Source organism: Selaginella moellendorffii, unplaced genomic scaffold (assembly GCF_000143415.4).
Source record: "Selaginella moellendorffii unplaced genomic scaffold, v1.0 SELMOscaffold_35, whole genome shotgun sequence".
In the NCBI taxonomy this organism is placed as follows: Eukaryota; Viridiplantae; Streptophyta; class Lycopodiopsida; order Selaginellales; family Selaginellaceae; genus Selaginella; species Selaginella moellendorffii.
In genome coordinates this window covers 1,226,084-1,250,273 of record NW_003314296.1, presented here as the reverse complement: position 1 = coordinate 1,250,273, position 24,190 = coordinate 1,226,084, and the positions used below count along the sequence as shown (strand labels likewise).

Below are 24,190 nucleotides of genomic sequence, written 5' to 3'. Positions count from 1 at the left end.
TCATGTCTACTGCGCTGGTTCCAGTCAAAGGCCTAGAACTCAAGGTTGTTGCCCGCGGAGCTCCTCCCTTGGGTGGCAGTGAGGCCGTCCTCAAAGTTCCCATTGTCCCCAAGAGCCTCACGGTCAGTTTCTCCAAACTCCTCTTCTTTTCTTTCTCTCCTCGCTAAGAATCCTTCGCCAGGCTGCTACATGGGTGGACGAGGGCATGGTGAAACGTATCCGAGGAGTGAGTTACTCCACACCCGTCTCACCTCATATGGCCAATCGAATGTGGTGTGCTAAAGCGCTTGCTCCCCGACGTGTACATCTTTACTGATCGCTCTACTGGTTCGGATTCCGGGAAGTAAGTTCCATGATTTTGTGCTGCAAGGTAAACTTTTTTCATCTTGCTTCCTTTGTCATGGCACAAATCTCTGGGCTATGGGATCTCATTGGTGGCAGAAACGACCACCAGCTGCATTTTAAGCTCCGAGTGCGTGACTATGCATTCTGGAGCATCCGAGCTCCAGCTTCCAGAGGACCTGGGGACGCAAGCAGCCATGTCCTTGCTACAGGAGATAAAAGGTGGGAGGAGTTGTAGATTCAACTCACCAGGTATCTATCTGTGAAGCTGGAAAGGAAAGAAGTCGATCTCACAAACTTTCCTGTTTGCCATACAGGGGTTGCTGTTCCCGACCATCAAAGAATTCCTGGGAGTGCAGTTTAGTATCAAGCCTGACCCGAATCAGTTACATGTCATCTTGGATAGATGGCAATGTAGCAGGAAGAGGCCGATTATCAACTTCTTGGTTGTGAGTTGTCCCTAAAATCTGTGGATGCATAAGATGCAATCAAGACTGATTTATATCTCTATAAGCAGTTACATACATCATTCTAAAAGCTTGTGCATATGGATTAATATATCGAAGTATCGAACTTTGTTTGTTTTTTAATCTTCCCTATGGCCCAATGGATAACAATAGACTGGTGCTAAAAATAAAGGAATCATTTCACAAGGAAATTGTGAGATGTGAGCAAATTCTCACAAAGATATGTTAGTAAGTTTGAGAGGCTTTGCCAACTACCCAGCATTGGCTGGGCAAATACTAGTATAGATATAGCTCACTATAATTTTTTAAACATGTACACTGCAAGTTACACTTTTAGATTCCTACGGTGTAATGTCACGCCCAACTCTCAATAAGCTCCTCTCTTCTCCAGACAATAATAAAATATTTGAAAAATTAAAAATTAAAAAAATGAAATAATAATAGTTTTCTAAGGCCAATCCTAAGACCATAGAACAATACAGCATGCATGCTATAACTAAACACTAACAGATATTAAAATATAGTTTCAGCACCTCATTGGATTTGGAGGAAAGGAAGATTTGGAGTCCATCTGACTGTCCACGTGGACGACATCCAGCGGAGGCCAGAGATTTGGAGGATCCACGCGTGGCTCCTGCTACTGGCCGAATCGATACCTCACCAACATGATCGCTTACATTTATGGCAAATGTGGGAGCTTGGGCAATGCCGAGGCCGCCTACGCCGCGAATCCAGACCCCAATGTCTTCTCCTCCAACATCCTCCGAGGCAGCGCAATTCGAGGCCTGCACGGCCTTCTTCTTCTGCAAGGACTCCACACATTGTCTTGTGGAATTTCATGGGATTCCTCCCAGCAAGAGCTCATGGGCGATTCGAGGGAGAGTTTCAAGAGAATGCCATGGTGGAGCATCTTCTCCTTCACTACTATCGTCTCCGGATTTGCCCCGACCACGCAATGCGAGCGTTCCATTCCATCCCCGAGAAGAGTGCCGTGTCGTGGAACGCTGTGATAAATGGCCACTCACAAGTCACTGCCCAAGCTTTGTTCGATCACTCCCCCGATAGAAACGATCTGACATGGACTTTTTTCATAGTCTCCAGAATGGGCATATGGAGCAGGCAGTAGTGATGTTTGCTTTGATGCGTTCGATAAATCTAATCTCTTGCAATATAATGCTTGTTAGTTTTGGTAGCAACGGCTTGTTATCACAAGCTCTAGAAATCTTTTCTAGAATGACTTGTATAGATTCTTAATCTTGGGGTTCTTTGGTCTCTGTATATGCCCTTTAGAATGGTTATCTAGAAAAAAACTCATTTGTATGTGGGTTTCATATGGGTTAAATATATATCTTAAAGAATTGTTCAGATATCTTTATTAAAGTTCAAAGATTTTCAATTATAAAATTTTAAATTCTTAACATCTAACTATGTTGAGCCAATATATTTTAGTAGTTCAAGGTCTTTCTACTTAATTTTATTTAAGTGCTAAATTTCTAATTGTATTATTAATTAAAAATAATTTCCTTTTTTATCAGCATAATTTTTTATATAATAGACACGTGACAAAGGGTGTCAAAGATGTTATTATTTTATTTCTTAAAAACTATATCATAAACTATATACATGTATCATAACTATTGTAACAAATAAATAACTATATTATATTTAATAAACTATTTTAAAATTAGCATAATAATTTTTGTGGCTTATATAAAATATATATAAATATAGTTTATATATACAATTTCGTGTAAAAATAAACTCTTAAAGATATCATAAGCTAAAGGATTCTGAATGAAACTATAAAAATTTCAGATCGAGTTAAGATTTTAAGATATTAGGCTTTAGATATATCAGGCCAACCCTAGATATATTGAGTCCTAAATATATCCAATCCTAGCTCAGTTCAAACTCTTTATCGATTTCATCGTGATTTTGGGATCTTTTAACTAATGATATCTTAGAGAGTTTATTTCTCATATAGCATTGCTAACAGCTTTGAATACCCTAAGTAATATTTTATAATATCTAATTTTAATTTTAAGAAAGTAAGGAAAAATACGAAAGAAATGCTTATAAACTAATTTAATGGTCCAAAATAGGTTAAACTATTAAATTAGAATCAATTAACTGGGTGTCTCCACTTAGCATGTATTTCCTCAGCAAAAACTATCAAATTCCTTCAACAAATTTAAACATGCTGTGTTGACTGGTCAATATTTAAATAAATGTGTTGACCAGGTGTCAATGCCAGTCAATACATCAGGCAGCTTTTGGGAGGTGTCAATGCTAGTCAACACATCAAGCAGCTTTTGGGCACTTCTATCATGGATCGTCTGTAAACTTGAAAAAATGTCACATCATGGTATGATAGGAATGGAGTTCTTGCAGTACGTTGGGTTCATCCTCATATAAGGTAAATATTCACCACTTGATTAATAGGCCTTAAAAGCCACAAATCCAGGATATTAGCTTTCCTTGACTGGTCCTTGTCCCATCTCCATTGTATCCATAACAACTGCAAAGTATTTCTTTTGTGTGAAGAACACCACCACTTGCTGCATATGGTGATTATGCCATACTGAAGGTGCTTTCCCCACTCAGTAAGAGACCACGATCTTTGTCAAAAACAAAAGCACCTGCACCTTCCCCTATTCTGGCAGTACATGCTTCAAGTTTTCAAACTCTTGTTGGAGTAAATTCTCAGTTCTTGGCATCCAGTGAGTCACTAATATCATCTACAGCTCTGCTGTTGATCATTTCAAGTCATTTCTTGTGCAGGGCCTCTGCAATATTAAACAAATCCATCTGTGAATCCATCCACTGCACTGAACTCATCTTCTCAACACTCTGAAGTATAGTGCCATCTTGTTGTTCGTTTGGCATTCCCTACGTGTCTTCCCTGTGGCAAAACCCTGTACTATCGAGGTATAGCAGCTTAGTCAGTGTTATAAGCCCCAATAACAGAAGAATTCAAGACATACTCTTCGAGCATTCGTTCCTCAGTAAATGCACGAAGAAAGAGTAGCCTAAAGAAATGGCAAAAGAACTTACAGTTGAACTAGCAAGATTTCCTGGAAGCAGGGGAAAACCTAATTTACATTGGCCATCCACAACTCTCCATTAAACCCTAGAATTTACCCTTTGGATTTCAAAAAGTTTCCATTGCAAAAGGTTGAATGTCAACACTTTACAGGTGACATATGTCACAATGTTTTCTTCTCTAGCCTCAGACAATAAACCACTTCCTAACATAATTATTCACTAAGATGTGGTTAAAGAAATATAACAGTTCCCCCTTGCTGCCATGGCTACATCTGGTGGCCTAGAAAGTTGAACAACTCCTTTAAGTTATGGCTCTCTTTCTTACTAATGATTCCTTTCCCAGTTTTTGTATCGCCTGTGATTCTTTGGTGATGAAGAGAGTTGAGATCTCTGCGGCATGGTAGAACATTAACTTCCACGTGGCAAGAGAGTTTGAAATTTGGTGCCAAACGATTTTAGGGTTCTTGGGAGAGAAGCAGATTGTTTACCATCGTCAAGCACGCGCCGCTGCTTTTCATCGAGATCTCCTCGGAATCGAGGATCTGGTCCGCGATCTCCATGCCGCGGCCCACATCCTGATGTAGCTTACAGGCGCCAAGCATCGCGGCGAGTGATTCATAGTCGGAGGAATAGGGCATGGAGTTGATCAATCGATGGGCCTCGTCGAGCTGCCCGGCCGATGCTAGAATGTGGATCATCGCGCAGTAGTGCTCCCTTGACGGCGGGATATCGCGATCCGCAGCCATGGATAGGAATCTCTTCCAGGCGCCGGGGAGGGATCCTGAGTGGGCACAGGATTTCAAGACGCTGAGCATCGCGGCGCCATGGGGAAGAACCCCATGGATAGCCATAATCTCGATGGAATTCCCGGATGCCCAGGGCGTCTCCATCGTCTCCAGCATCCTCTCCACTCGCGACGGAATCTCTCCATTTTGGGCGAGCGCGGCGATCATCTTGCTCCAGGAAAGAGGGCTTCGATCCGGCATGGCGTTGAACAGCTCCTGGCAGATCTCGATCTGGAACACCGCCGCGTAGCCGCCGATCATGATGTTCCACGACGAGGCGTCGCGCTCCGGCATAAAATCGAAGAGGAATTGGGCGTCTTCCATGCGATTTGCCACCGCATTCGCGTGGATCATCGTGTTCCATGTCACGAGATCCCGCTTGGGCATGCAATCAAACAGATCTCTCGCGCTCTGGAGATCCAGCTTCTGCGCATGGATTGCGATCATCGTGTTGAGCGACACCAGATCCCATTCCGGCATGGAAGAGAAACATTCCACCGCGGAATAGAAGTCTCCTTTCCCCGCGTGCGCCGCCACCGTTAGATTCCATGACGCCATATTGCGAGCCGGAATTTTCTTCAAGATCTCGACCGCTCGATCCAGCTGCATCGTGCGTGCGTAGGCCGTTGCCATGAGATTCCACGACGTAATATCCTGGGCGGGCATTGCGTCAAATATCCTCTTGGCTTGATCCACGCCGTAGACCTGAGCGTAGCAATTCAATCTTAGATTCCACGAAACAATGCTCCATTCTGGCATCTTTGGAAAGAATTCGAGAGCTTCCTGGCAATGCCCATTAAAAACTAAAGCTGAGATTAGTGTGTTCCAAGCAACAATGTCGCGCTCAAGCGATCCAATAAACGTTCTCCTTACGCCAACGAGGTCGCTCATTCCGGAATACATTTGCATCGCCACCGTTGCCAGCACCACATTCCATTCCGGAACGCGATCAAACAATCTCGTCGCCTCTTTTGTAAGCCCGCTCTCTACACAGGCACGTATCACGACCGTCCACGTGTGAAGGCTCCTCAACGGCATCTGGTCAAACAATCTCGTCGCCAATTCCCCGGAAGAGTGTCGCCCGTACATCTGGATCATGGTATTCCATGCCGGAATGTCCCACCGGGGCATGCGATCGAAGATCATCTTGGCCGTTGGCACGTCCCCGCTCTGAGAATAGGCCAAAAGAATCGCGTTCCATGCCACTGTGTCCCTCTCTTTCATACAGTCAAAGATTTCTCTTGCCTCGTTGACGTGACCAGCGCTTCCGTACGCTTGGACCATGGCCGTCGAGCACACCAGATTCCATTCCGGCATCTTTTCATAGAGAATCTTTGCCTGCTGCAGATGCCCAGCTTTGGAATATGCCTGGATCAAGGTAGTCCATGTTACCACGTCCCTCTCAGGCATCTTATCAAAGGAATATTTAGCTCCTTTTAAATCATTGGCATGTAGGTAAGCAGCGATAAAAAGATTCCAACTGTAAGAATTTGGATGCTCAATCTCTCTAAAGACCTCCTTGGCATCTCCCAAGCTCCCGCATTTACCATACATTTGTAAGAGTAAATTCGCGAGGTAGATATTTTTACCGTGTTTCTCGTTTTTTCTGATCAAAGAATGGACCTTCCTAACCTCAGAGATATTCCTCTCGTTCCTAAGACGAGATGCCAAGTCCTCCACACTCATCGCTGGCCATCAATCCAGACCGTTGGATTTCAACTAGTAGAGAATATCCTCAATTGTGCTTGGCGCCTTATGGGATTCGAACCTTGCCCTAGAGTTTAGGGGATTTTAGGGGAAGTAGAGCGCGAGGAGGCGCGAGAAGATATGGCGGTGCTTGCGATGTCACTTCACCTATACTACTGGGTACGTACTGTGATCGATCATAGTTTAGCTCAACCACGATGGCAATGCCGTGATTTTCTCTTTGTTCTAGGCTTTCCAATGGCTTCTTTCGGGCCAATCCCTCCCAAGGGACCCCGGAAGCTCGCCTACTCGCATCTCGTCCAAAAGGCCCCCCAGAAATGCCACTTTGAGAGCTACAATGGCAGTGATCACGTAAGTTTTCCTTGAAGATCTTTAGTTCTTTCTTCAGTGTGAGCTCAACTCTTCTTTGTGTGTCGTGTTTACCCGATTTTCTCTTCTTTTCTTTCGCTTGTTCATCTAGAGAGTTTTGTTAGAGATCTGGACGTCTTCTTCCTTGCTGTTTCTACTTCGTAAAAAATTTCCTTCTCAATGTCGTTGTTCTTGCTTTTGCCTTGGCTTTCTTTTTTATGTTCTCAATCGTTCTTCTTGTTTGCTGGAACAGGATGCCATGCAAAAACGAAGGCTTGCGAGCCGTGTTTTTGGATTCACGAGACACCACAAGCCTTACACCAATCTCAGCTTGACGCAGCCTCCACGCGACTGCGCCGCGTATGCCTCAGACGAGGAGCGTCACAACACCGACGCCGCTGGCCACTTGAAAGAGCAGCAGCGCTTGAACAGAATCAAAGAAGCCGTAAGCTTTCTCATCCTCGACTTCCAACTTAGAAACCTCGATTCGATCCAAAACCATTGTTTGCAGGCAATCGTAGACAGACTCGGGGCGGAGCGAGAGTACCAGAGGCAGAAAGTACGCAACAAGTGTGAAGAAGACTGGCAGAAAGACCAGGATCGCGTCGAGTTCTTCAAAGAGCAGCCTCACGCAAGAGTTCGTGCCAACAAAGGTGGATCCGCCTACGATATCTTCACGCTCGAGTACCACAACAGCTTTGGAGGGGAGCAACTAAGATACGAGGACGACTGCCAGAAGTACGATCCTTGATCTCAAGTTTCCTCCAAAGATCATGAGTTTTCTCTAAAGAACTTGAGCTCCTCAGGTGGAGGGCGAACTTGCGAAAGCAGTACCTCGGCCGCCGAGCCTCCGGCGCCAAGAACTACAACATTCTAAACTGGCAGAAGCTGGAACCATTCGGAGAAGTTCCAGTCAAGCCCCGAGCTCCAGAGCCGCCAGCTCCAGCGTCGCCGAGACGAAGGCCCTCGCCATTGCCACCGGAGAGCCGGAGGCACGAGTTGAGCAAGGAAGAAACTCCGGCGGCTTGCACCGAGGCTGGATGTGATAAGCTCGAGTACAGTGACGATCGTCCACCGGAGGAGCCGCCAGTTACAGTGAGAGACGTCTTGGTTCGCGAAACGCTACCGTGGGATCATCTCGTCGTGGAGGCACGATAAGAGAAAGCCTTCTTCTGGGTTATTTAGTTTAATTATGTTTAATTCGTATTAAACTTACTTCAAGCTGTTTCATTTACTTAAATTTGATTAATACTGAAAATAGTTTAATTAGTTTGAGTTAATATATTTACTTTTCACGCGTCACCTTTTAGGTCAATGCTTTTTTACGTTTGTCTAAAGGAGATTGGTACACGTGGTGGCCTACGTGTCAAGATTGCTCGTGACAATACGGAAGCGCGACCTAGATTAGTTCTTGCGATTGGAAAATGGGGGTGGAGCTTGGCGCGCTGTCGTGATGGCGGACAGGGATGCTGGAGCTGTGGCGCCCACGTCGCCGATCAAGCAACGCGGCGGCAGCGGATGCTTGCCTTGCGCTCGATCGCAGCAGATTTCTTCGCCGTCGCGGGAGAAATCGTCGTCCAGGGCGCGGCGGATCGCGAGCAGGAAGGAGAATGCGCGCGAGATGGCGGAGGTAATCACGGATAAGGAGCGGGAGGAGCCCAGGAGCTGGGAGCATTTGCTCGTGATGGTGAATGGGATCGTCGGGAGGTGATGATCCAGCCAATTCTTTCTTGCGAAATATCTTGTGCTAGGATTTTTATTGTTGATCCGGTTCTTAGTCGTGATGGATTTTCTTGTAAGGTTGCAGTGCGGACGATTGGAAGTTTGCTGCCAAGAAATTCAAGGAGAAATTGGGAGAACGAGTCTTCATCTATTGTAAGTTCTCTTTTTTTGCAAGCTTCTCCCCTTTAAAGTCTCTTCTTTAACCTTTTTCTAACTGTAGGTAGTTCATGCAACGCGGCGATTTCTACGTTTGATGGCGTCGACGTGATGGGGAAACGTCTTGCAGAAGAGGTTTGGATCTCACTTTCATCAGAAGCTCGACTTTTCCTTGTTCTTGATAGAGATCTCTCGAAAACTCCAGGTCCAGCGAACGATTAACGAAACTCGTGGAGTCCAGAAGATATCGTTCGTTGCTCACTCGCTGGGTGGTCTTGTCGCTCGATATGCCATAGCGCAGCTCTACAGACCAGGAGACCCGGGGCTGAAAGACGTGGATCCTAAACCAGAGGAGAATGCTAAAGGAGAGGAGGAAAAACTTCCTGTTCGTGGAACCATTGCTGGTTTGCAAGCTGTGAATTTCATCACTGTTGCTACTCCTCATCTTGGCTCGAGAGGAAATGGCCAGGTTTGCTTGCGCCCTTTTCACTTTCTACTCCTTTGCGGTCACCTTTAGCATTTACTCTCTTTGTTTTTTGTTTGCAGCTTCCTATTCTCTGTGGTTTCCGATGTTTGGAAAGCGCAGCCGTGTGCATCGCGCATTGGTTTGTGGGACGAACGGGTCGGCACCTTTTTCTGACGGATGGCAAGCCCAATCATCCGCCTCTCCTGTGTCGAATGGTGACAGATTGCGAGGATGGGATGTTTTTGTAAGTATGTACCTGTATCCTTTGTGTCGTTTTCTTAAATACTTGTGTGTCTGTTCATGTAGATCCGCTTTGCAGCTGTTCAAGCGTCACGTAGCCTACACAAACGTTCAAAACGATCGTATCCTTTTGTGTGTCTTGAATGCGAGACTCTAGTTTCTTCTTTTTTCAGCTATGTGATCCTTGATTTCACGTCTAGACATGGTTGGCTGGCGCACATCATCTCTTCGAAGGGAATCAGAGCTTCCAAAGGTGGGATGCATTGCAATTCACAATCGTAAAACTGTAACATGAAACTCTTTGGTTTCAGGTAACCACTACTCCAATCGATCCCAGATATCCACACATTGTCTCGGTTGAGGAAATCATTCCAGACAATGAGGAGCGCAACTTAAGATCGCCCGTCGCAGAGGTGGTCATTCCTCCTGCGGCTGATCCTCTTGAAGGTATGGATATACGTTAAGTTTGAGGAACATCAAAAGCATTGGATCTTCTTCTTCTTCCAGAGGAGATGATAAGAGGCCTCACGAAGATCAAATGGGAGAGAGTGGATGTAAGTTTCCATGGAACACTACAACGTTTCTTTGCACACAGCACCATTCAGGTAGCGAAAAAAATCCAATTTTTTGCTCTTCTATTTCGTCTTGTTCTAAAAGAGAGAAGTTTCGCAGGTAAAATCTACCGGCTTACACTCTCGTGGAGCTGATGTGATTCAGCATATGATCGACAATTTTGTGCAATAGTTTCTGGAAAAAATTTACAGGGAAAGATAACTATTCTGTCATTTTTTACTTTATCCAACCTTTCGCCAATAGTTAGTCGCCACGTCACTCTTTAATTTCCACGTCAGGTTTTAGGGTTCTTCGAGGGTTGGATGGATCTTCTGCCCGATGTTGCCCTGCGGGATGCGAGGCTGATGGAATCGGTAGTGTTTCTGGCCAGCATTCTTAGGAATTTCATGCGATCTGTGTGTTCCAGCTGGGAGGAGACGATCAGCAGCGGCAGCTATCAGCTGCCGACTCGAAATCTAGCTTGGAGAAGATCAAGAAGCAATTGAGCGCTGGCTCTGGGAATTCCGCTCTGCAAGGGCCACTTTTCAAGCGCTCCGAGACAGTAAGAGCCGAGTGGATTGGATTCGCGCTGTGAGAGACAAAAAGGATCACTAAAGTTTTGTTATTCCAGTTGCGTAAGTGGAACCAACGATGGTTCACATTGGATCCAGCAACAGGAAAGATGGAGTACAGGTACTTTGCGATTTTTGTTGCAATTCTTTGCTAAAGTGGAGATTTTTCAGGCTGGATCGAGGAGATCTGTCGTCACGAGGACAAATTTACTTCGATGCTGATAGTACCATCACTTTGTCTCCTATAAACTTTCAGTAAGCTTTGTCTTTCCAAAACATTGTTCTGTTGGTTCTTCTTCTCATTTTGATATTTTTCTTCTTGTTCTTCAGCGGTGCGAAGAAGTACGATGGTTGCTGCTTTTGTATCCTTTTCACGACTATAGAATTCTTTAGCTTTCTTGGCCTGAACTAGTGATCAGATATTGGTACACCACATAAGAAGGAATACTATCTCTGTGCTGAGAGTCAGGCTGTTGCAAGAGCTTGGGTGGCCACCTTGAGGTAAGCCAATATCGTCTTTCCACTCTACCATTGTGACAGTAATGCATGGACAGGGCATCATCTTTGGTGTTGAAAGCTCACAAAGAGGCTGTCAACTCGCTGAGTGGAAATGGTGCGGCAAAGCTAGGAACAGTAGCTGCTGTTGTCACAGCAGCAAACACAGTCGCTAAGGAAGCGGCGAAAGACATTGCCTCGGAAATGCAAACGTCCATCAAGGCTACCCTCAGTGGGAAATCATCGCAGACCGCCAGTGGTGACGGTGGTATGGACAATGTTTCCATTATGAAGGTGCGTGTAGTGATGATCTCCATTTTGCTTTCTACAAATCTCGTGTATTTCTTCCAGGAAACTTTGAGAGTCAAGGATGAAGAGCTCCATCAGCTATCCAGAGAACTGAGAACACGGGATGTGACGATCAAGGAGCTCGCGGATCGTCTGTCCGAAACAGCCGATGCTGCCGAGGCTGCGGCTCGAGCTGCGCACGCCATGGACAAAGAAAGAAAAGCAGCGAGAGCAGAAGCAGACCGCGCTCTCAAGGAGCTCGACGATCGAACAAAAGTTGCACGGCTTCAGGTACTCCTTTTCTTCTGCTGGAACTCACAAGATCGTAACGTCCGGTGTGGCTAAAGCTCAAGGCAGGAGAAGAACGGTACGCCGCTGTGATGAGAGAGCGAGACGAGGCTCTTGTGGAGGCGCAGAGGTGGCAGAAAGAGCTTGCAAAGGCGAGGGAGCAAATGCTGCTTATGGAGGCGGCCAGAATCCGCCAAGGAGCCGCCGCGAGTGATGCGGCCGCCGCTGCCTCCGCCGCCGCCGCTGGCGAGCAGAAGGTCAGCAAAGAGAAGATGATCAGCGAAGGGTTCTCTCACGCAAGGTACCAGAGCTCTTCGTTCTAAAGTTGTCTTCTTAACTCGTTTGCGTTGCTCCATCCAGGCCTCAAGAGAATGGCGATGCTGGACTAGAGGCTGCTGCTCCAGAAGAGAATCGTCATCACGAGGCAAACCCCGGCGAGAGCAGCAGCGAGCGCGCCTCGAATCCAGACGCCGAGCAGCAGCAGGAAGAGGCTGTGAAATCCGAGGACGTGCAATCCAAGCCCACCACCGTGGTCGAGACTGTTCCAAACGAGAGGGAGGTGCTGATCGACACGTACTCGGCCGACATTGATAGAACAACGGAGCCGTGAGATTTTCTTTGTGAAGTTACAGAGCGTATGAAGTGTCTCGCCGTACGTGGTACGGGATGATTATTCCGTGAATATTCTAGAGTAGTAGCCCTAAAGCTCTCAGGGGGAAATGGCCAGTGAAGAGGACGGCGCTGTCAAGGAGCCGCTTGATCTCATCCGGCTCAGCCTGGACGAGCGGATCTACGTCAAGCTGCGCGCCGATAGAGAGCTCCGCGGCAAGCTACATGTAAGTTTCCATAGATTTTCATCCATCAAAGTTATACTTCGGGAAGGGACTCATCTGAGTTGTGGGTCTTTGTTTTCCAGGCCTATGACCAGCATTTAAACATGATCCTGGGAGAAGTGGAGGAGGTCGTGACCACCACGGAGATTGACGACGAGACTTACGAGGAGATTGTCAAGGTAAGAGAGACGCTATTCGATTTGGAGGACTCCATACTCGCTCTATAACCATTCCCGCCTTTCCAGACGACAAAGCGACAGGTTCCATACTTGTTTGTGAGGGGCGATGGAGTGATCTTGGTATCGCCTCCCTTGAGAAGTGCGTAAGGAAAAAAAAATCTCTATTAAAGCGATTCATCGTGAGCATGATCTTGAGTCTTCGAGCTTGAACTCTCACGACAAGTGTTTTGTTACACGGCTGCGAAATAGGAAACAGAGAAGTCTCCAAAATTCTGTCCGACAGAATATACTTTAGTGACAGAATATTCACACCATAGCTCGTGAATATGCCTGTTAGTGACAGAATATGCCTGCCTTATGCTTGGAATATATTACGTTCGAACAATGGCGGGGGAGTCTGGAGTGCAGCAGTGAGTGTTGTGCTCGTCGCCGCCGTCCGAGTCCTCCGAGTCGGTGAGATAGCCAGTGACGAACTTGGCGCTTCTGGATCCTCGCAGCTCCTTCCTCACTCGCTCGCTCATCTTGGCCTGCTCCTCCTCGGTCAGATCCTCGCCCGTGGTGACCAAGTTTGGGCCCGACTGGAGCTCCAGCTCCGAAGGAGAGCCGTCGCGAAAGCTTCTCTTGCTGCTGCCGCCTCCGGTTCCATCCTTTCCACCAAAGAACGATCTCCGAGAAGACCACCGTCGCGAAGACTCGCCTGCTGGCAAGAGAAAGCATGAGAAAGGAGATGATGCATCTAAGCTGACAAGGTACCTGGCAAAACTTGCGAGGGTGGTGTCTCTACTGTTTCCATTGTTTGTGTCGGAGGCCTTGGAGTGATAGGAATGACATCGTACTCCGAGTGTGGTCCGAGATACGATGATCTCCATTTTGTAGCTGCTCGCTCTCCGCCGTCGGCTGTAAGCAGCGAAGAAAGAAAAACTTGCCTTTCTCATGACTGAAAGAAAGTGAAACAAGTACCTGGAGGATCAATCGCAGGTTCCGGATGAACTTCCACCCTACGTTGCTGGTGGTGCTCGGCTACAATCAGGAGCAGCAGCAGCGCTAGACAAACCCCGCACAGGGCAAGGAGAATGACCGTTCCAGATGCGTCATTGCCTTTCCGATGGCGATGAGTTGGAGCAGGCTTCGGTTTTTGCTCCTTGTATGCTGCAACCAGCTTCGACAAAGAATGGGGATCCGGAAGCATAACACATGCACCGGACGGCGTTTGTATCCATCCCCAGGCACATATGGAGCAATCGGATCCAGCATAGCCTGAAGAAAGCAAAGACGTTTCAAGGAATGAAGACATGAAAATCCCAGTAAACATACCTCGGAAACAATCGCATTGTCCAGACGCCTCCAGGCAAATGCCCCTCCCGGAGCAAGTTTTGTTCTTCATCGGACCAGCCATTGGAGCCGGACACACAGCTGACACATACGGACAATCCTGAAGGCAGCAGGACGTTCTGAAAGTGGTAGCACTTGCGCCGACGCTGGTACATCTCTCACCCCTTTCACACAAGCCATTGCCGCAAACACCGGCTCTTCTTACGTCCCCTACAAACAATAAATCCGCACTCAAAGCCTGCAAAATGGAAGCAGGCAAAAGGAGTTACCAACAAAGCAGAACTGAGAGACGTTACCTCAGGAAGAACAGTGAGGGAGGAAGATAACGGACCGGGTTGAAGTGCAGCGAGCACATCTTTTCTTTTCTTGATCACCATATCCGGCTGTAAAAATGTACGACATATACAGCAGTAGTAAAAAGAAGATTGAAACTTACACTGGTAGGAAAAACAGTAGCATTGACAACTGCAAGGCCGTTTATCTGCTCGTCTTGCGAGCAAAGACTGTCCTGTAGTGCATCAACGGCGCATGTTTCACCTTTTGAGCTGATCATTCGAACTTCTGCTACTGTTAAAGCTTCATCGGCTATACGTAGCTTAGATGCCAACTGCAAAAATAAACGTGATGTCAACTACCTGTGAAAACAAACAGGACGGGAAAACTCACTCTGCTCATTGTAGCGATAAGAAACTTCTGAAATGCGTCTTCCTGGATTGCTTGAGCGGATCCGGTAACGTTCAAGTAGAGGGTCATATCCGTTGAGCAGGTTGTACCATCGCCATCGCAAATATGGCATTCATCTAAAACTCCGCTAATACAGCAGAGTCCTTTCTCATCTCGAATCGTAGAGCATGGCTTTCCTTCAAAATCTATCATCCTGCAGGCACAGAGAGAATTAACCGTTGAAGCTAGAACTTCTGACGCACTTACGTTGCAACACCGTCACAGACACCAAGACTGTCGAGTACACCGCTTGCACAGCAGTTTCCATCCTGAAACCTTGTAAGAAGGTAGATAAAATATCAACAAAAACTTTAAAAGCGCACACCAGATAAGGTGCCTACCTTGTCTAGAGAAGCTGCGGTGCTACAGCATCTTTGATTGACATCCACCAAGTGGCAACATCGAGCTTTGGCTTGTTCAGAATATCCCAAGAAACCATGGCAATTGCTAGGTGTCTGGCAATACTTGCCAGTCCAGCCATCATAACAAGAGCATTGATCAGGCTGGAAACAAACAGAAAGATCCAGTGACACGAGACATTGAAAACGTTATACTGCAGTACATACCTTACAAACACCATGACCAAAACAATCGTACAGGCAGTCGCTGCAACTGATGTGGGGTTGATCACATGAAATAGTGCTTGCTGGCTTGCTCCCTGGGCACTCAGAGTCAGGTTGTTCAAATCCATAGCCGTCGACACACTGAAAGGAGGTGTCACACGAAAGAAAAACAAAAAAAATTGTAAAACCTGTACAAGGCGGTCTGTGGTAGCTTCGCACTCGTAAGGACATGATTTCCATGGGCCGACGAGCCAGGCATGCGTGCTGCAAGCCTGTTTAAAAGAAAGAAAAGGAAATCAAAGTCACTCTCTACACAATATACCTGAGTGTTGCACATTTGTTCTGTTTTTGGCCGCTCTCCAGTGCATATGGATACTTCTGTTCGAGTAGAATGACAAGTGGGAATTCTCTTCTGCCTTCCACCACCGCACGGCGCATCGCACGCGCTCCAAGCTGGAAGGGTCCAGTAGCTGGCTTCACAAGCATCAGTATTGCATAGCTGTGACTCTACATAGCTTTCTTCTAGATCGCAATGCTGGGAATGAACGAGCGAGCCAAGGTTGTCATGGCAAAGAACTTCTCTGCAGAAACCTGTACGTAAACGAAGCCTCGTCAAACCAAGCACATACCTGGTCTGATATCCCGTTCCACAAGTTCTGCTACACTCGCTCCATGGTGATCTGTACACCGTATAGCTTGGACACTCGATGGCATTGCATGGCTACGAAGAAAAAGTGTAGAAGATTTCACGTACAGCAGAAGAAGCAAGCAATGCATACCTGTTCGACATTTAACTTCGGTAGATCTTCACAGATCGATGAAGAAACTCTCGTCATGTTGCTAGCATAGCAACCCAGCGCTGCCGTCTAGAATAGAAACGTTAAGAAGTCAAGAGAAAACAAGCTAGAGGATGAGAGAGCGTGTAGTTCATTACCTGTGTTCCACCTCCACATTCGTTGCTGCATGGGTTCCAAGACAAGGGGACCCAAAAGTGATCGGAGTCGTAATCCACAGCTAGATCGAGAGGAGGTAAAGACTCACAGGTGCTCCCTATAGTGCACAACGCGTCCCTTTGATTTCTTGAAAGGAGCGCGAGCGCCTGAATCGAAGAACAAAATATGAGAAAAGAGGAAGGATAGAATCGACTAGCTTACAATGACAGGGTCGATGAAGAAGCGTGACGCAAGGATGTACAGCAGGGCAATCTTCATCGCCATTGCCACCACCAGCGGCTTCGCTCGCGAGAAGAAGCTCGAAGCCCGATCGACAAGATGAGAAATGCGATACCTGAGATCGAAACCTCGGGAGCGATCGCATTTCTTGATCGAATGGGCGGAAGAAAAAGAAGGCCGATCGCCGCGGCAGGGAAAACGCTCGGCGGGAAAGACAAAACCCTAAAAGGTCTAAAGCGAATATACTATACAAGCCCTAAAAGTCGCAAGTGTGATTAGTTGTGATGAGATTTTCAAGAGCAGTATCTAAAGAAAGGCTAAAAACTCGCGGAGTACGAGAGAGACAATATAAAACCGAGTCAAAGTTATATGAAATTTCTTTTCTTCTCCATTTAAATGCACGAGAGAGCCAAAAAAGATTCTTTTTTAACTTCGTAGATTGTGTGAATGGCTCACACCAGATCTAGTGATCATTTGTGTCAAAAAAACTCATGCATGATCAGCTTTGAAATGGACACAAAGTGATGACAAAGAGCTTGTCTCATCATCACTATCTTCCAGTTTGTATTGTCCAGGGTGGGGCAAACAGTCCAACTTAATTCTAATCCATATGGTGTAACGTGCTGTTCCTTCTTCCTCCTCTTGCCCTAGCTGCTCTTGAGCTACTCTTAGGGACCTTCTTGCAGTAGAATTGCTGCTCACAATCTTGCACCACCAGGGAAATGTCATGCATAACTTCTCCAATGATTCTTTCTCACTCCTAACTTCTTGTCCGTGACAGAAAGCCTTTTAACTCTCTCTGACTCCCAGAGGTGCTTGGGAACATTGCTAGTCTATGGCTGTTTGCCATGTACACCACTTGGGATCATTGTGTTTTCACAACTAGTCGTGATCAACACAAAGATTCCCTTTTTACAAGTTGTTCGAATTTACAATTGAAGCATTTAATCCAAGAAGTGTGTTTTCTCTCTGTCTCTTTATAGCTTGCAAATTGCTATATACAAAAAACGGTTTGATCCATGTGGCAGCTGAGGTGGAGAAAACTCAGCCAATTGGCAGGATTTTAAGAACCTTTTAAATTTTGCTAGGGAATCACATAGAAGTCAAGAAGAATAAAGTAAAAAAAAAATTATTCAAAAAATAATATATGCAACTCAAAAAGCGTCTTACATATATTTCATCCTTAAAATGGTTTTAGTGCCTTTCAAAACAAGCCCATTATCATAAATCTGGATTCACAGCTCTGGACCACCTGCCATCAAAGAGAGGGGAAGCAACGCTGAGCAGAGGAATTGCCTGATCTTGTCCATACTTCAGAGTCTGAATGGAGCAGTGCAGTCCCAAGTCAATGAAGCGAACGTTAAATCAATGTTATGCAGATCGTCGAAATCCTGAGATTGCATGTCCTGTGAGCAATCCCAAGCTTGGATGCAAACTAAATCATCCACCATCGGCTTGGGATGATCTCTGCTGTTGGATAAAGAAATCTAGATCATCGGCTTACATTACTGCTGCCAATGTTGTTTTTGGAGCCGCAGTGACTGGAAGTCTTACAAGACAAAAGCTTTCACCAATTTGAGAACTCTCTGAGGATCATGGATCGGTCCCATGTGAATTACAAGTACGAGGAGATGTAGGCTTCACTGTTCAGGTTTTTGGCAGAGTTCTCCAAAGCTCGTGCCAAGAAATTTGAGGCTGAGGTATCGGAATTCCAGGAGGATGTTGTGCGGCTTGATATAAGGTGGAGAATCTGGTCCTTGCATGTCGTTGAGGTTTTCCTTTGCAATTCCTCCGTATAACGGAGAGAACACTAATAAAATGATATTCTCGATACATGGAGACAGCCCGCGACGATGCCCTTCTCTTTGACGTCCTCCGTCTGCGAACGCTTTGAAATCTCTGAGGTTGCCAGCGCAAATGCGAGGAAGAGTTACAAAGATCCAGAAAAACAGTTATTCACATGAGGCAACCTTTTGGGCCTTTTTCTCACGAACAAATTTTGAGTAATTTCAGTGCGATCGAAGAGTTAAGTTCTACTAGAGCACAGTAAAAGAATTCCCCTGGACACGTAAAAAACTAAACACTGATGGTTTTTCATCAGTTTGTTATTATCGTTTTGTCAAGGAGAGCTTCGAAACAGTAAAGTGTTCCGTGTTGGCAAGAGTTATATATGCTTCCATGTTGAGTCGTTTGGACGAATAGTCACTGGTATTTCTCAACCTACACGAATTTATAGGCAGTGTTAGATTTTTCCAGCAACCATGAATATGGCCTTGAGGACTCTAGTTTTGAAAGACATGATGATACAGCTCGAGAAAGCCGAGAGCTAACTCAGTCTCCAGATCCAATGGCTTGTCTGAAAGAAGCCACTTCATATCCTCTCCTGGCTTCAAAATCTAGTTAGATACCTCACACGGATCAGTATCTGACGAGCCATACATAAACTGAGCATTCACTACTTGAGTCGGATCATAGTCGCCATAAAACCATTATATCCTCAACGAGCGAGAAAGAGCAAACGAGCGTCCATCCTTGCATTACTGGGACGATACAACATTCTATGGAAGTCCCGTTGATCATTGTAAATTCATCACATAACAATCACAAGAGAGAAATACCTGAAACTCTTCAAACGTAAAGATGAGGAATTACAGCTGTCATGGCCAGGAGAAGAATTCTTGAAGATCTCTGAGAACGGTTCAAAATCTAAAACAGTTCTTCATTGTTCAATGCAGGGGACACACAAATCAATTAACAAGAACTGGCATGGATCAGAAAACATCGTCCAGGTTGGCGAAGCCGCGACCGATCTCCGATTCCTCTTTTTGTCACTGCCGGCGGAATCGGCCAAATCTAGAAACACCAAGTTACTTTTGAAAAGAGAGAGAGAGAGTTGTTCACGGTAAGGCATATCCCTCCTCCGTCTTCCTTACATGAGCGGGCTGGAGTGGCGAGAGCGCCGCGCCATCGAGGGATTGAAATTGCTCCGACCCTGGCCCGTTTTTAGAATATCAAAGCAAAGATGTTGCGCAGTCCAGAGACCTTTCTATCTACAAGAAGAAAAATCTCTCATGTTTTTTTTTCTTGTTCTTCTCTTCTTTTGTTCTCGCATCCAGGAGGAAAGTTTACCAGATGAAGCGGCGGAGGACTGGAAAGCGACGGTGGTGGCGATGGCGAAGGAGCCGGAGGTGCCCGCGCCCTCCTCGATGCGACGGCGCTTGCGCTTGTCGCGGCTCTTCTTATTCTGAAACCAAGAGTAAACTTTGTTAAGTTCCGCCGGGCCGCGGTGTCTGAGGAGCTCTGTGATTGTGTCGATGTTTTCCTGCGATGTCGGCGTCCCTTGCTTGTAGAAATCTTCCAGGATGGCGAGCTGTTCCTCATTTGGCCGCCATCGCGGCTGCGCGGGCCTCGCCGGCCCTGGCGGCGATGGCGGCTCTGGCACGGAGGAAGCGATGCCTTCTTTGCGACCTTGCACAAGAACGATCAGTGCTTGCAAACAGCAAAACGAAAGCAAAGAAAGATATACTCCGGTGTTCCAAGTATGAGCTCCTGCTGCTGCTGGCGCTCTTGAGATTCAGACTCAGACATCCGGGATGGATCGATAGCCAAGAACAGGCCAAAGAAAAGAGAGGGATCGCTTTGCTCGCACAGCAGGAGCTGGAGAAATGGAGGAATGAAAGAAAAGAGCGCCGCCTATATGTGTTTCCACCTGATATTTGCGGTTGACGACGTAAATATCGCGTCATTCCCCTGCTATACTTGCCATTTTTACTTCCCCGGCCTACATTCCCCTGTATATTAATACGCAACGTATGTATTTGTTATGCTGGAAGTGTCATTACTTGGCGCCCAAAATTCAAAATTAGGGCTTTCAATCCTAAAAGCTGGAAACCCTAAAAGTCATACTTAATAACGTGGTTAAATTAAAAAGCATATTCCACAGAGAATCTTTACAAGCCATATGATTCTTCTCCTTCCCGTTACTTTCTTCCCGAAAATCACCAATCGATCCATCCCGGCACCGATTGATCGACCGACCACCCGCTCGCTCGCTCGGCTCGATCGATCGACACATACACCAGCCGAGCGAATCGATCAGCTCCGGCTCTTGAGCTCCGCGAGCCGGCGGCTAAGATCGTTCTCGTCAGCCTGATCGATCGCCGCCTCCTTGATGGGCGGCACGGTGTGGGAGGCGGCCTGGGGCAATCCCACCGACACCTCCAATCCATAGTCGTCGGCCACTTGCTGCATCAGAGTGTTCACTTGATCCTCGGGCGTGGACAGCGATGTGCTCCCGGCCATGGCGGTCTCCACGAACTCCGACTGGACCTCCATGTTGACGAACTGCCGCTCGAACTGATCCATGGTCTCGGAGATCTTCTGGAGATTGTTGGAGGCCAGCGCGGTGTCGAGCGCGCGGACGATCGAGGTCATGGATTTGTTGATGGTCATCATCTTGGCCTGGGTGTCGAGGCGCGCCACCACGGCGTCGAGGCGCGAGGAGAGGCGCAGGTAATTCAGCTGCTCCGAGCGCTTGCGGATGGCGTTCTCGGCGTAGATCCGGGCGCCGTCCATGTTGCCCTTCTCGATCGCCTTCTTCACCTTGAGCTTCTCGGCCCTCTCCTCCTTCTCGCACTTGCGCGCCTGGCGCGCCAGCGTCTTGGATGTGATCTTGAGCTCCATCACCTGTTCCACTAACCTCTTGGAGCTCATCTTCGCCGCGCCCGCGAGATCGATCGATCGATCGCCCCTCCGCCTCGCAACGCGTCTTTTGCCCTAATTTCTTTTCTATGCCTATAAGCATACTAAACTTTGATTCACTAGATCTTCTTTGCGTCTTCCATTTTACTCCTTATAAAAATCGATCTTTCCTCGTTCTAAGCTTTGATCTTCTTGTTGATCTTCCTTGGCCCCTTTGTCTTCGATTTCTTCCCGGCTGCTGCGATGCGTTTCTCACTCTTATATCGCGCATACATTTCCACCATCGTCTTGCTCTTGACGAGCTCTTTCCTGAGCGCTTGGTTCTCGGTTATGTCCCGCAGCAATCGAAAGTAGCCTCTAAAGTCCACAGCGTTCTCGCTGTCCTCTACAGAATCCAGGAGCGAACTTGGAGCTTGCCGCGATTTGTATGAGCTCTTCTTCACGAGCTTGGAGGGCGGGAGCTTCACGGCCGGGCGAAAGCCGCCTTGTTGTGTCGAGTACGCGGCCGTGGCGTCCTTGGGTGACATGACCACGGAGAAGTTCTCGGATGCTAGAGTGCCAGCAATCTGTTGGGATAGCTTGGCGACTTCCGGATTGTAGTGGCTTTGAAGCAGCGCGAGCTCCCACAGGACGGACGACAGGGCTCCACTTAGATCGGGATCAGGCTCGTTCAGGTGGAAAACCTGGAGATCTGTAAGAAAAGGAAAGAAACTCGAAGTTCTTACCATGGCATTTCCACCACCACCGTCGTTTTCCAGAAGATTACGGCATTTCTTGTAGCGAAGAAGCAGATGCCTGATAATTACCAATGCTGCAATTCGAAGACCTTCGTTAAATGAATGTATTTTGCAGTGAGAAATGCTGCTTACCAGCCATGGCGGTGCTGGATCCAAAATGGAAGGAAACAGCCGCAAGCCTTTTAACAAAGGCAGCCACTCTCTGCAAATCGTGGTGCCGACTCTCACAAAGAATAACTTGTAAAGCCTCAGCAAAACTGTTTTCACTGTCTAGATTCCTGTCACACAAACAAGCCATGATAAAAAAGAAACAAAAGAGTAATTTTTACCTGTCAGGATACAGGTGGAGAAGAACGTCGTAGAAGTGAACATAAAACTCCTTCAAATCCACGGTAAGAGCGTCCAAATTTGCTTTCATGATTCTGAAGGCAGCAACACAGCACTGGAGCCTCTCTTCCACACTTGATTTTCCTTCGGCCAGCTTCCGAAGAACCGCAAGCAAATCTCCAAGGAAGTCGACGCTTATGAGATGCGAGAACTTCAGCAGGCCCTGAAGGCAAGTTCCCAGCAACGGATGGCTGCATAGTGAACTGGAGCTGTCTGTGGCAGTACTAGGTGCCACAGCTGCCTTCAAGACTCGAAAGTACGTCTCGAAAACCGCTGACAAAGTAGCAGTTTGCAACTTTCTTCGTTCTTTGGCATCTGGCAATGTTGAAGCTTCTCGAAAGTCGTCTTCCACCTACAAAATGAAAACATAAAAGAGAGCAAAATCATCCACAAGCTACCTCTTTGCGAATATCATCAGCTGAAGTATTTCTTTTCTCTTTTTTGTCCTCGCGCTTGAACTTGGATTTAGGCTTGTGCAGGGCCTTCTCATTCTTATTAACAATGTTTTCGTCAAAAGTTAGCGCCAGAAAAACCTGTAGTACAAACATAGGCTCAAGTAAAGTCCGAGCAAATGGAAACAAAAAACACTAGCCTGTAAAACGTCGGGCTGAACATTGCAATCGCTTTCTTTTACATAGTCAGCAATTAGCTGGACAGCTTCCACAGTGGCTTCCCCGCCATGTTTTCTCTCGTTCTTAAACAAAGAACACAATGCAAGGGATGCCAAAGTCCTGTACGAAACGTCAGGAGGTATGCAGAAAATGGCGGAACACATACCTCTCAGCAGGATCACTTGCATCCAAAAATGGGACGACAGCTCGAAGTAAATTATCTCCAAAGTTGAAATGTGGAACCGCTTCAAGAAGGCCACACATGCATTTCAAAGCTATATGTCGACCAGACGCTGTATAGCTCCCTCTTATGAGTGTTTGAACGTACCCCTGGACAAACAGCGCCTGTGAATGAAGGAACAATTATAAAACCAACCTGGTAACATTTGAGTAGAGTAGCTTCATAGTCCCTTGTTTGCTTGACCTCCTTGGACACTTTCATCTCGAGCTCCTTCTCCGTAGGCGGTCTTATGCGATAACTGTTATACAGATCCTGCAACGAATTAGAGTTGGTATGAAATGTCGTAAATTATTTGCTATTCAAGTACCCGGGAAGAATGTCGCGAAAGATTGCCATGAGCGACAGCATCGCGAAGTGCTTGACAGTGTCGTCCTTGTCCGAGCAAATGCTTATTAGCTCCTTCAAAGATCCAGTTGAATCTTCGGGACACGAAAGTAGCTCAGTCGAAAGGTTAGCTATTTTTTCCTTCATATGGCCGCGTTTCTCTTCCACGGAAACGAACTCCTGCAGCTCCTCCTGATGGTGAAATTCGTTAGAAAAAACGGCAGGAGAAACTCAAAACATACCAGAACTTCTGGTTGCAAGGCCGGCTTCTTTACATCAGGTTCGACCTCTGCCCCCTTCGCTCTGGGTTTTGATTCTTTCTTTGCTTTGATACTCTTGTCTTGAGCCTTTTGTTTCGTTTTGGTCGGCTGTTCTTTCTTGTCTGCATCTTGCTTCTTCTCCGTACTAGGCACTGCTTTTGCTTTCTCGACCCTGCGATACTCAAGCGTCCCATCCGGGTTTTTGATCGGCAAGGCATCCACAGGATCAACAGTGAGTGCATTGTCAAAATCCTTGTTTGCCGCAACTTTTGCCTTCTTCTCGTAGAATCTCTCGAGGTTGTCCCCATTCCAATCCGGCTTTAATCCCAGCACTTGCCTGGAACACAAAGAATTAAACTCTGCGAAATTCCGGGGACTCAAAACTCACTTCGTGATGCCTTTGGTGTCCAATCCACTCAGGAACCCCGCATAGCCTTTGTTCTTGGTCACAAACTCGACATCTCCGTCAGAAATCTCAATGTCGTCGTCGTGAATCTCTGGCGGAAGCAGCGGCACTGGCGCCGGGCCATCCTGAGAAGAAGAATGCGATGCAGCGAAATCGAAAACCGGAGCTCTGGAAATCTTACCCGCTGCCGCTTTCTCTTCGCCGGCATCACGAACAAACCCTAATCACTAGGGCTTTCCAAACCAATC

The 24,190-nt window shown here is 46.8% G+C and overlaps 7 protein-coding genes across 8 annotated transcripts; 4 read left to right on the top strand and 3 right to left on the bottom strand.

Annotated features, from left to right (window-relative positions):
* Positions 1 to 4,309: 4,309 nt before the first annotated feature.
* LOC9657568 (pentatricopeptide repeat-containing protein At4g02750) lies at positions 4,310 to 6,325 on the bottom strand. Its single transcript, XM_024682631.1, has one exon. It carries the CDS (start codon positions 6,323 to 6,325, stop codon positions 4,310 to 4,312), a length of 2,016 nt encoding a protein of 671 aa, XP_024538399.1.
* Positions 6,326 to 6,472: 147 nt separating this feature from the next.
* LOC9657567 lies at positions 6,473 to 7,919 on the top strand. The gene is made up of 5 exons (XM_024682651.1): positions 6,473 to 6,505; positions 6,576 to 6,697; positions 6,948 to 7,139; positions 7,206 to 7,432; positions 7,501 to 7,919. Exons 2-5 carry the CDS (start codon positions 6,584 to 6,586, stop codon positions 7,850 to 7,852), a joined length of 885 nt encoding a protein of 294 aa, XP_024538419.1. The 5' UTR covers positions 6,473 to 6,505; positions 6,576 to 6,583; the 3' UTR covers positions 7,853 to 7,919.
* A 193-nt stretch (positions 7,920 to 8,112) lies between these two features.
* LOC9657566 (putative lipase YOR059C) lies at positions 8,113 to 10,073 on the top strand. 2 transcript variants are annotated; one of them, XM_024682649.1, is made up of 10 exons: positions 8,113 to 8,401; positions 8,502 to 8,569; positions 8,637 to 8,707; positions 8,778 to 9,041; positions 9,119 to 9,282; positions 9,345 to 9,400; positions 9,479 to 9,531; positions 9,590 to 9,725; positions 9,786 to 9,883; positions 9,951 to 10,073. In XM_024682649.1, exons 1-10 carry the CDS (start codon positions 8,148 to 8,150, stop codon positions 10,020 to 10,022), a joined length of 1,236 nt encoding a protein of 411 aa, XP_024538417.1. In that variant the 5' UTR covers positions 8,113 to 8,147; the 3' UTR covers positions 10,023 to 10,073. The 2 variants fall into 2 exon arrangements, with proteins under 2 accessions (XP_024538417.1, XP_024538418.1); XM_024682650.1 differs by having other exon boundaries at positions 8,269 to 8,401; positions 8,495 to 8,569.
* Positions 10,074 to 10,076: 3 nt separating this feature from the next.
* Positions 10,077 to 12,155, top strand: LOC9657565 (differentially expressed in FDCP 6 homolog). Its single transcript, XM_002977867.2, has 10 exons — positions 10,077 to 10,204; positions 10,258 to 10,392; positions 10,462 to 10,523; positions 10,574 to 10,657; positions 10,733 to 10,764; positions 10,822 to 10,903; positions 10,957 to 11,191; positions 11,249 to 11,476; positions 11,533 to 11,774; positions 11,834 to 12,155. Exons 1-10 carry the CDS (start codon positions 10,154 to 10,156, stop codon positions 12,081 to 12,083), a joined length of 1,401 nt encoding a protein of 466 aa, XP_002977913.2. The 5' UTR covers positions 10,077 to 10,153; the 3' UTR covers positions 12,084 to 12,155.
* Positions 12,098 to 12,701, top strand: LOC9656850 (sm-like protein LSM3A). Its single transcript, XM_002977866.2, has 3 exons — positions 12,098 to 12,309; positions 12,390 to 12,485; positions 12,552 to 12,701. Exons 1-3 carry the CDS (start codon positions 12,193 to 12,195, stop codon positions 12,630 to 12,632), a joined length of 294 nt encoding a protein of 97 aa, XP_002977912.1. The 5' UTR covers positions 12,098 to 12,192; the 3' UTR covers positions 12,633 to 12,701.
* Positions 12,702 to 20,178: 7,477 nt separating this feature from the next.
* Positions 20,179 to 21,054, bottom strand: LOC9656847 (ESCRT-related protein CHMP1B). Its single transcript, XM_002977710.2, has one exon. The coding sequence runs from the start codon at positions 20,986 to 20,988 to the stop codon at positions 20,371 to 20,373; it is 618 nt and encodes a 205-aa protein (XP_002977756.1). The 5' UTR covers positions 20,989 to 21,054; the 3' UTR covers positions 20,179 to 20,370.
* A 32-nt stretch (positions 21,055 to 21,086) lies between these two features.
* Positions 21,087 to 24,167, bottom strand: LOC9657564 (nucleolar complex protein 3 homolog). Its single transcript, XM_024682647.1, has 12 exons — positions 24,124 to 24,167; positions 23,925 to 24,067; positions 23,519 to 23,873; positions 23,260 to 23,468; positions 23,088 to 23,190; positions 22,878 to 23,041; positions 22,693 to 22,831; positions 22,499 to 22,633; positions 22,043 to 22,452; positions 21,846 to 21,991; positions 21,702 to 21,787; positions 21,087 to 21,659 (listed from the first exon to the last, which is right to left on the bottom strand). Exons 1-12 carry the CDS (start codon positions 24,148 to 24,150, stop codon positions 21,153 to 21,155), a joined length of 2,424 nt encoding a protein of 807 aa, XP_024538415.1. The 5' UTR covers positions 24,151 to 24,167; the 3' UTR covers positions 21,087 to 21,152.
* Positions 24,168 to 24,190: the final 23 nt, after the last annotated feature.